Genomic DNA, 11,698 nt, shown 5'->3' on the forward strand with positions numbered 1-11,698 from the left:
TTTTCGTACGTAGGCACACCAGACACGTGTTTTTCACAGCTTCCAGCATTTAAAAACACAAAACATAGGGAAATGTACATATATTGCATCAATGGACCTTTTATTTTGCCAAAACTACACTTTAATGCAGGTCTATACCCAAAAGCAAAAATGAAATATATTGCCGTTTACTAGTCCTTAGATGTGCTAGCTGGATTGTCTTTTGTTCTTTTAGGCTTTTCCCCCTTATTTTCACCTGGCGATTCAAGTAAGTCTGTTATTTTTCACCTTCCTGTCCAGGAAAATGGCAGCTAGAGGGTTGAGACAAACCATTTAACATTGACAGGGGGTAGCCATAATGGTTAGTTTTCTCATTTACGTAAAACCTTTATGCCAAAAGGAAAAAATAAAAACTCCTGCTGTAAACATGTTAAGTGGAGTTCGGCTTCCATACCAAGCCCATATAGATCTCCTAGTGCATCTAGCACTACCATCTGCATAGGTTAACAATGTTGCTGTCCAAGGGTGGCTCTGCTGTTACTACAAAAAGTAACAGCAGCTAAGAGGAAGTGTGTTACTGGCACAGTTTCATGCAATTAACGCATCGGACCATGCATTAAAGAGGACATCAATAGCTAGAGAAGCAAGACAACTGAAGTGCTGTCAGATCTGCTACTCTCCCCATAGAAGTGTGTTAATAACAAACAGCTTTTAACAGTTGCTGTTGCAACTGCAATGCAGTTTAGAAAGTCAAATGAATGCCAAGTGGTCAACTGTAGGTCAAATGCACCTGTGAAAAGACTTGGTTCTCAGAAGAATATGAAATTACTTTCAAGTGCAAGCGCGAATGCTCCTGAAACCAAGCTGCATTTGCCTTTCAACACAGATCCTAAGAATGTCAGCCCCAAGAGCTGCACCTTTGCCCATTCACACCGCTGCTGTGTTTTCTTGCAAAGTACCTTGTGATTAATGCACACTGCCCCACAACACACAGTATGTGTGTTATCGTGAGGCAGGTGCATGGTCATTCATTTTAATGGCCCCCCCAACACAGTTCCCCACCACATTGCATGGTACAGCAATACCATACATTTTGGAGTAAACAGAAGTGCATGCAATACTTTTTTTACCCCACAATGCATGGTATTGCAGTACTGCGGGTTGAGGTACGGTTGAGCTCACTGCAGCCAGGTGCATTGGGGTGCCATTCAGGTGATTGGCAACACACCGGCTGCACGGTATAATGAAAAATACACACTGCAGGGGTGAGAACAGGCCCAAAAAGCAATCAACCGCAGCTTACATGTTCCCACTCTCAAAGCTTCTTTAATTCTACTACCATACTACTGACAGAATAACCCTCCTTCTGCAATGAAAATATTGCAACACAATAGTACTTTAACTTAAAAAAAAATAGATCTATAGATATCTATATATATATAGGGCTTGAAAAATCCACTCGTCCTCGACGGCGGAGTCCAATAAGTAGCTTCTCTGCCGGCCGTAGTAATTACCCGCGATCCATTGTGCCCGATGCGGCCAGGACCAGCATGGCTGCCCTGTGACAGGAGATCAATCAGTCCACGAATGTATATTACATCACTTCAGCATTCCTCTGTCACGCTCTAGCTTCAGAAGCCGGTGAAGCAGATCTCTGCTTCATCAGCTTCTCTGGGGGTCCCTAGGTGATATTAGGGGTCTTGGAGACCCCTGAAGTCTCCATAAAGAGGACCTGTCATGCAAATTGGCTATCACATAGGGGGTTTCTTAGCCCCCTATGTGATAGCAATAAAGTTGTATATATAAAAAAAAAATGTAAGTCCCCCCTACATAGACACGCAAATATGCGTCAGGTGCGCCTACGTGCGAAGACTACGATTGCGCCTATGTTCCAAACGTCGGAGTGAGAGCAATAATTTTAGGGCCATCAATCACTGATAACACTAAACTGATGAGCAATAAAAGCGTTTTAAGCGTCGCCCATGGCCAATTTTCAGTGTGGTTGTTTTTTGCGAGCGCGCACAATTTTAAGGCTTGACATGTTTGGTGTCTATTTACCCGACGTGACCCCTTTTATAGTTTACCAAAAATATGGTTAAGAATAGTTTTAACATAACGTAGGGAATTTTTTTTTTAAATTTACGGTACTTTTTTATTATATAGTAAAAAAATAACCCCCCAGTGAGTATTATATACCACCAAAAGAAAGCTCTGTGTCCCCCCAAAAATGTTACATACATTTCAAGGCTATAGTGCGGTCATGCTGACGGGTGAAATTTTTGACTGACTGGTGACACCCTAAAATGTTTCAAGCCCTGTATATATATCTATATATAGATAAATCTTTATATAGATATAAATACATTTGCTAGTTCTTAATTTTCTTGTTTGGAACAAAGTCATTTAGTTTAGATTTCATGCCAGGGAGGTAGGTTCGCATGCGCACAGCAGTTTCAATTGTTTGCACTTGTTCAACATCCCAAGAATGAGTGACAAAACTCAATACACTGCCTTGACTTCTACTCCCAACACGGCCAACCCTTCCTGCTCTGTGCAAGTAGTCCTCTATAGTGAACGGAAAATCAAAGTTAACCACAGTTCCTACTCTGCAACTGTCAAGCCCCCTGGATGCTATGTTTGTGCAAACCAACACATCAGTTTGCCCTTTCTGAAAAGCTTCAAATATACCAAGCCGCATTTCAGCAGGCATTTGGCCATGAAGACGGGTGTGCTTGATGCCATGGTCATCCAATATGTAGCTAAGCCAGTTAACAGTTTTTGAAGTATTACAAAAAATAAAAATTCCAGACATATGTTTTTCTGCAGCATGTTGCTTTAGCATTTGCAATACTTCAGGGACTTTGTCTGCTCCTGTAACCTTCTTAAAGGTGTGTTGCACATGGGGCATAAGTAAATGCAGCTTCCCACTCTTGATTATGTGGATACTGCCCAGATCCATCACTTTGCTGAGAATTTCTCCAACCCCTTTTGGAACTGTAGCGCCAATAATCGCAAACTGGGCTTTCCTGTCATGACCTTGTGCTTCCTTGGCATGGGAAGCTATCTGAGTATGCATGAGAATGCTTTCAACAAAATAACAGAAAGTTTTGTCGAAAAGTGTATCAGCTTCATCTAAAACAATGTATTGAAGGTCTGTTAAAGAAATTTTATTCCAATTCAGACCTTTCCAAAGAATTCCTGGAGTAGCAACTAATAGATCAACAGACACCCCTTTGAGCTGCTTCTCAGTTACTCTTCGACCTCGTCCCCCTCCCAAAAAATGCACTGTAATTCCAAGATGGGAGCCAAGCCTGCGAGCCACTGAAGTCACCTGACCAGCAAGTTCCCTGGATGGTACTAAAACTAAACTGCGAGGGTTCCCCGAACAATACTCATTCTGAGTCAGAAGCTTGTGCATAATAGGGAGCAAATAGGCCAGGGTTTTTCCGCTGCCAGTCTCTGATGCACATAACACGCTCCGGCCTCGGAGTAGACTGGGGATAACCTCCTTCTGCGCCCAAGTGGGTGTAGTGATGTTCGATGCCTCCAGAGCTAAGACCACTCTCAGATCCAGGTTGAGAGCACGAAATGTGTCTTCTGTCTCCGGCCACACACGATGCTCCCGTTGACGGTTAATGGTGAAATAATCTCCGCAAGAAGTGCGATGCTTCCATCCTCTGCTCACCAACGTGGGGTTTTCCCACCTGCTATATGTCTCCATAGATGCCTGATTGAGCTCCCGCCTGCGAGTGCTTATCAGAAGTTTACCGGCCTTCGGAGCCACAAGTGGTCTAATGTGGCGTTTTTCCAACCATAGTTGTGTACGTCGGGCGACTCGAATTACAGGCATTTTACAGGTGGCGAATAACCGCCAAAGTCCGATCTTCGGACACCAAGCCCGTAAGAACATTGACGACCCAATAACTGGCATGGCATACGCACTCTCTCGGAAACCCGGTGTTCTTTCGAAAGTCCCAATTTATCGAGTTCTCGGACCGCCTCACTTCCGGTTTTGTTAGAGGTTTGGCCAAGAAAAAACGGCTTCTCGGGCGCACGGGAAATGACGTAACGCTCACATGTGCTGTTGTAGTGGTCGTTGTGCTTTTTTAAGGTGGAACGTTTTGGAAAATTTCTTGAAGGTAGGTGCAGGTGTCTCACTGAATGTGAATGAATAATGTAGACTGCAAAAGTTAGAAACGTGGGATAAGACAAATTGGATCAATTCCAGAAGAAAGTTAGCTTGCCCTCAATTGAAGGTACCACAGGAGACTAAAAAATGTTGGACCGCCCTTAACCCAAATTTGTGCTCAATAGATGCGTATAAGGACGCTACGTCTAGTGAGACCCAGGGATATTTTTCATGCCACTTGTAATGTAATATATCCAACATGTGTTGGAGTGGGGTAGCGGGATGTAGGGGAAATAGATACTTGAATTCAGTTTTTGAAATAATTCCTTTGGTCTCTAGCCCTATTTAGCAATTTGTAGAGCTCCTTTTTGTATTGTTGTGAAGGATTTTTTCATAGCTTAAGCCCGGTTCACGCCTGGGCGTTTTGTAGCACGTTCCTACGCTCTGCAAAACGCTCAAACACCGAAAACCCATTATTTCCTATGGGTATGGTTCACACCTGGGCGTATTACAGGCCGTATGAACGCGCTACAAAACGCCCTACGCTCAAAGAAGTACAGGAGCTTTTTTGGGGCGTATTTGCCGCGCGTATCCATTGGGATAAAGCCTGTTAGCCCTCGGAAATGCGCATTTGTCGCACGTTTTTTTTACCGCGATTCGCGCGGCACATGCGCATTCCTCAGCACCAGTCAGGCTGTGTTCACACCTAGGCGTATCGAATATGCGCGTTTGTCGCACGTTTTTACCGCGATTCACAGCCTGCGCGTTTCCGAGGGCTACCTGGCTGTATCCCAATGGATACGTGCGGTAAATACGCCCCAAAGAAGCTCCTGTACTTCTTTGGGCGTAGGGCGTTTTGCAGCGCATTCCTACGTGCTGTAAAACGCCCAGGTGGGAACCATGCCCATAGGCAATCATTGGTTTTCACATGTTGAGCGTTTTACAGAGCGTAGGAACGTGCTGTAAAACGCCCAGGTGTGAACCAGGCCTCAGGCTTAAAACCATGTTTAGCATTCAGGTGAAGTGTCAAGTCACCTGCTGGATCCACATTTGTGTCAAAATTTGTACAGTATTAGCAGCTTTTCATTTATTATCTTGCAATAAAAAAATTTCTGTGCACTGTGAGTGTACAAATAAACCCGTTAAGATCTATGAAAAGTTGGCATTAGTCCAGGAATGCTGTAGGAGCAAAACTCAGACCCTTTTAGAGTACAGATGTTTGCGCCTCACTTAATGTGTTTTGGGATAAATTAAAAAATTTTTTACTCAAAAACAAAAAGAAAAACAAAATAAAACTCCTAGTACTCCTAGAATCATCATGCACTTTCTGTTTTATTCTCCTTCTCTTTTGGGTTTTTTTTGCCACTTCTACATCCTCTTCTAATTTCCTTTTTCCAAGTAATCTTTCAGGGCAGCACGTGGGATAATATCAACCCACCTAAAACAGGAAAGACATCATCCACAATTAAAATAAAAGGGGCAGTACTGCACCACCACCTCAGTTTATTGTGTTTCCTCTGGCCTAACAGGAGCATCGTAACCATTTCTTATTTTGTCCATAGGCCTACGTGCTAGTTGCAGGGGCCTCCCACTGTATGCTCCCCGGTGAATCAGGGACAGTGGACCTGGGGGGTTGCATGCCTGGGCTTGTCCTGGGATTAACCTCCAGGTTATCCTGTTATGGGACCCTCCCTCCCCATCTATCCCTGAGGTTTCTTATCCGCCTTGAGGAAAACCAACCATCCCTGGGTGCATATTGGCTCTAGCAGAGCTTTCGCTTACATTTGGTTCGGCTCAGAGTTCTCCTCTGCATTGCCTTGAATGGGGTGGTTTGCCATCCATGCTCCCTATGTATGCTGCCATGTTGTGGATATTGATATCCAGTAGCTTCCTGGGCCTCCTGGAATGGACAGCTATGCGATGGAGTGGTGACTACCCCTGTCACCAGCATCCACAGACGCCAGGTAGGGAGTGCAGCGGGCGGGGGACGGAGCCACAAGCAGTCATGAACATGAAGTGTTCCAACAGGCTTCCTCTGGTCAGCAGTGCTACACCATGCAGCCTGATTCTGCTGTGTCATTTAACGTGCCTCTTGTTAACACAGGTTTTGTATGTGTTATGCGTTGTTCCACCAGTGGTGTGGCTGATTGTTGGCAAGAGCTGCCCCAGACAATTAAAGGAGAACTCAGGTCAGTGCTTTTCCCCATAGTTCTCCTAATGGTAACGGGAGGACACAAACTAGCGTCCTCCCGTCACCCAAAGCTCAGTATACCGCGAGCTACAGCTCGCCGTATACTGAGACGCCGCGGCTGGAAGGGATTCCGACAATGCTGTCTGGATCCACCCAGCTGCGTGAGTGACAGCTGACTCTGCCTATCTAGAGGCAGAGCCAGCTGTACCCTCCGCGCTGGAGGATCGGACAGGGGGGGAGGGGAATCCCTGCAGGCAGCCGTGAGTGACAGTCTCGGCTCTCTGCACGGATAGATCTAGAAGTGAGCGAGCAACGGTATGTGTTCGCTCACTTCCTGATCTACTGAGCCGACCTGTGACAGTTTCATTGTCACAGGTCGGCTCAGATTATGAGGCTGAGTGAAAATCACTCGCCTCATAATTCTCCTTTAAGCAACCTAATCACTTCTTCTTACACTGATTCATATGTGATTATGATTACATGCAGTTACAAAAACTATCACTATCCCTGGATACACAAATGTGTATCCAGGGATAGTGATTGATTCCTAACTGCATGTAATCCTTTCACATATGATTACATGCGATGTGCAGGCTTTTACATGCAGTAGCTGTCACCCGATCTTTAATTTGAATGGGTGACAGTTGCCGCTTGTAACATGTGCAGACATTAACACTGGTACCGTTGTCTTGCGATGGTTGTAAGGTAATTAAAAAAAGGTATGATCTGCCTATCTTGGACAGGCAGATCGTACTTGCGATGACCGCAATGCCAAACGGGCAGTCCGTCCGGCTTTTATCTTACGAACATGCTACATGCCCGCCGAACATCGTACGATGCTTGGCGGGTTTTCGAGCATGTTCTTAAGATAAAAGTCGTGCAACCTTACAGTAGTAGAGGTCGCACGGCTTCCACAACCTTACGATAATCGGACGATCGCGGGATTTCCTGCGATTATCATACGATTATCGCAAGGTGTGTGGGCACCCCTTAGACAGGCAGATCGTACTTGCGATCCTTGCTAAGGGGAGGGCTTTCGGTGATTGCAATGCTGAGCGGGCAGTGTGCCCTTGCGCACACCGTTCAGCATTTGACTTCCGAGCACGCCACTAACCTGCCGAAAATCTTACGATTTTCGGCAGGTTTTCCAGCGTGCTCGGAAGACAAAAGACGTGTGACCGTACAGTAGAAAAACGGTTGCACGCCTTCCATACACCTGCCGATTATCGTATGATCGCAGGATCACCCGCGATTATCGTACGATAATCGGCAGGTCTATGGGCACCTTAAGTGAAGTGGCATGCAGCGTCCCTTGCCATATGCTGACACCGGAGTAGAAGTCTTTTCTCTTGTCTACATCTCTTGCACAGCTTGATGCATACATTGGTAGACAAGCACCTGTAAGCATTTATTAGAGGTGCACCGAAATGGAAATTTTAAAACCGAAACAAAACCGAAATAAAAAAAATGTCAGGCCGAAACCGAAAATGTTTTTTATTTTAATTTTTTCAATATTTTAATTTATTTTTATAAACTTTAATTTTTTAATATTCATTTTTATTCATTTTTTACTAAATATTTTTATTTTTTACTTTACTTTTAGGCGCTTCGGGGAAATATTATAAGGTATGTTTCCCTTTTAAACTAGAAAAAGAGATTGAGAACACAAAGTCCTCAATCTCTTTTTCTGTCCCCTGTTATCAATGAACAGGAATCCTCTGAGTCTTCCTGTTCATTTATAACATGAGGACATAGTTTGTTTACTATAACTACAATTATGAATGAATGGGGGTGATGTAGAAGGCTCCCATTCATTCATAATTGAGGATATACTTAACATACCATATCCTCAATTATGTACAAACACTCAGTGATCGCTGAGTGTGTATACCTTGCTCTATTCTCTCTGACACGCTGTCACAGGAGGCTGATCGAGCGGTGTAGGGAGGAAAGCCCATCCTCCTGTGACAGTGCTGTCTCCGCCCCCACACCGCTCTGCCAGACTGTGATAGGCGGCAGAACGGTGTGGGAGGAGATGCCGGCCGCTCACAGCACTCTCCACTGCTGCGCTCGGTCGGCTGTCACTTTCTCTTCTCCCCGCTGGGACATAGAGCAGCGCTCAGCGGGGAGGAAAGATATCATGGATGCGCCGATGTATCGGCAGGAAAATGGCACTTTCGGCATTATGCCAAAAGTGCCATTTTCGGCCGATATCTTTCGGCGACCGATATATCGGTGCATCCCTAGCATTTATATAACGATACTGCTGCAAACTATCCAATTTACCTCTTTAAGGAAAGACATAACTGGGTTTTGATGGTTGTGAGCATCAGTATTGTGCATAACTGTTTCAAAATAACCAATTTAGTGAAAACATCTTTGGTTCATGAGGTAGTTATGGAACTTAGTGTTGCGCATACCTTATATGTTAGTATCACTATACTGTCGTTGGAATAAACGCTTTATTGCTTTAGTAAAAGCACCATCGGTTCATGAAATGGTTAATGCATCTCAGTTGGGCATACCTTATGTATTGGTGTTACTTTGCTGTTGCTGAGATAAAGCAAATAAATTGGTTAGTTAAAGAATATTGGTTCAGGAGATGGTTAGGACCCTCAGTATTTGCATGCCTTATGTTGGTATTACCATACTGTTTCTGAAATCAATTACTGCTTTAGTAAAAGAATATGGTTCAGGAGATGGTTAGGACCCCCTGTAAGTGCATACTTCATGTTGATATTACCCTACTGTCTCTGAAATAAACCAATTTCTGCTTTAGTAAAAGGATATTGGTTCAGGAGATAGTTGAGACACTCGGTATGTGCATACCCTATGTGTTGGTACAGGGGTGTGGAAATTTTTGAAAAAACTACTTGTCCAAGGGCTGAGGGCCTGTTCACATGAGTATCAGGTCCGGATCTGCAGACACGGTGCTACTGATGCAGTGCGCTTTGGCCGCGTTTTTGATGCGATCCAGTAAGTGGAGTGGGGCTGTTAGTATGTTAGCTGCAGTGCGTTTTTGACACGTTTGTGTTTCCTGACCGTACAAAATGTGACATGCAGTATTTATCTGTCGTAACCTGAACGGACTGCGCACGTGAGAACTGTAGCCCATAAAACACATAGGGATACATTGGGATGCATTTTGAGTGCAGGAGCGTACATCAGGTCAGCACACAAAACGGGCGTCGTGTGAACAGGCACTAAAGCGGGGATCAAATCTACTTGTCCTTCATGACAAAATACTTGTCCCAACACAAAAAAAAAAAGTTTTAAAAGTTTAAAACTAGCGATGCATCAATACCAGTTTTTGGGTATCGGGTACGAGTACCAATATTTTGCTTTCAGCACTCACTGAGTATCGGTGCTTCCGTTGGCATGGAGCAGGCTTCCCGGGCAATCAGGAAGCCGGGCAGCGGGTAATGAGATGCTACCCAGCTTCCTGACTGCCAGGGAAGCCGACTCCATGTTGTTGGGCCGGCTTGATTGTGAATGGCTGGGAAGCCGGTTTCCCGGCCAATCATCATCGAGCCAGCTTGCTGGAAACCTGGCGGAGAGTAATGACCTGATTGGCCGGGAAGATGGCTCGATGCTGATTGGTGGCCAATCAGCAAGGAGCTGGCTTCCTGGCCAATCAACTGATCTCGCTGACCAATGAGTGCTTGCAATTTGCGAGCAAAATTCAAAATGCATAGGGCAGGAATGCGCTGGACAGTACGGGGTAAGGACACCTGTACTGGCGGAGGGTAAGGACTGTTTGCAGAAAGTTAAGTATAGCTGGCAGGTGGGGGGGTAGAAGAGACCGGGCCAGAACTTACCCTTTAATGCACATTGTGTGTGTGTTGAGAGAGTTCTGCTGCCCAGGTACCACAATATGGCACACAGTGAAATGGCAGCAGGACTCAACACACACACAATTTTGTATGCAGTGGCAGCGGAGTTGGTTTTAATTTTTTTTTTTTTTTTACTTTGTCACTTTTTTAAAACATTTTTTATATATTTTATTATTTTTTCCTTAAATTTTTTTTTTTTCATTTTTTATTATTTTTTACTTTTAAATCACATATGGTGTTAAAATCCTCTATGTGATAGTTTGGAGGTGACCGGTTCTCTTTATGGAACCTGCACTGATGTTCTGTGTAGTTCCTGACAGCCGAGACAGGTGGCGTGGTTACAGCGCCACGGTCTCAGTGATAGCACAGAGCAGACGAAAAAGGAAGTTCTTCGTCTGCTCTGCGAGCTCTATGGTGAGCTCCCGTGCCATGGTGACGGGTCCACCAGAGGAGCGATTCTCGCTTCATACAAGTGATCTGATTAGATCACTTGTATGAAAACGAGCGGCGGCTCCACAATATACCCTTTAGCTCTGCTTGTCCGGAGCAGGGCTGAATGTATTAAAAAACTACTCGTCGGGCGATAGGAATTCCACACCCCTGTGGTATTACTATACTGTCTCTGAGATAAACCGATTTATTTTAAGTGGTAGCTTCATTGGCTCATAGGGTAGTTATATATCTCAGTGTTGGGCATACCTAATATATTACTATGCTGCCTCTAAGAGAGCCAATTCACTGCTTTTGTGTAAACATTGGTCAATGAGATGATTATGAATCTCAGTGTTTGCGCATACCTTATGTATTGGTATTGCTATATTGTCTCTGAATAACAAAATTATTGCTTTAGTGAAACCATCATGGTTGATGAAGTAGGCGTGAATCACTGTATTTGTGTATACTGTGTGTGTTGGTATTACTATTCTGACTCCAAAATAGTGAAAACATCTTTGGTTCAGGAGGCAGTTATGGATCTCAGTATTTGTGCATACCTTTTGAATTGGTATTAATATACTGTCTCCGACATAACCAATTTACTGCTTCTGTGAAAGTACTTGTACAAGATGGGATGATTTTACAATTTTTAGTGATGCCTCATTGGATATGATGTAGTCAGGAATCGGTATTGCTTCTGAGTTGGTTTGTGTAACTCACCATCTACAAACTAACCAATTCCATCTTGGTAAAAGTATTATCGGTTGTGACATAGTTATGAATAGAGCTGCAACAACGATTCGATTTAGTCGATTAAAATCGACGATCGAAAACGTTACCAACGTTTTCGATCGATTATTCGGCTATCTATTACCTTGCCTGTTCGCGGCTCCACACTCAAGCCACGCCCACCGAACGCACACGCCGCGGCGGCCCAGCTCCCGGCTCTCTTCCAATCCCGGCGCTCCTCACATCTAGCCGGGCTGATCACATGACGGGTGACGGGGATGTGAGCGCGACTGGTGTCAGACGGGGGACGGAGACTATGGCTGGGGACGAGCTGGCATCCAGGCTGAACCTTTCAGCAGAAGACATGGAGGGAATGTTCAGACAGTAAGTGCCCCGATCCCC

At 44.7% G+C, this 11,698-nt stretch overlaps 1 protein-coding gene across 1 annotated transcript; it reads right to left on the reverse strand.

Moving 5' to 3' along the window:
* Positions 1–2,347: 2,347 nt before the first annotated feature.
* Positions 2,348–3,886, reverse strand: DDX28 (DEAD-box helicase 28). Its single transcript, XM_018575210.1, has one exon. The coding sequence runs from the start codon at positions 3,827–3,829 to the stop codon at positions 2,348–2,350; it is 1,482 nt and encodes a 493-aa protein (XP_018430712.1). The 5' UTR covers positions 3,830–3,886.
* Between the last annotated feature and the right edge of the window lie 7,812 nt (positions 3,887–11,698).

Source organism: Nanorana parkeri, unplaced genomic scaffold, assembly GCF_000935625.1.
Source record: "Nanorana parkeri isolate BGI_ZX_2015 unplaced genomic scaffold, ASM93562v1 scaffold3645, whole genome shotgun sequence".
Lineage (NCBI taxonomy): Eukaryota > Metazoa > Chordata > Amphibia > Anura > Dicroglossidae > Nanorana > Nanorana parkeri.

Excerpts from the sequence above, each read along its gene's own strand:
- DDX28 (XM_018575210.1), bottom strand. The coding sequence starts at position 3,829 with ATGCCTGTAATTCGAGTCGCCCGACGTACACAACTATGGTTGGAAAAA.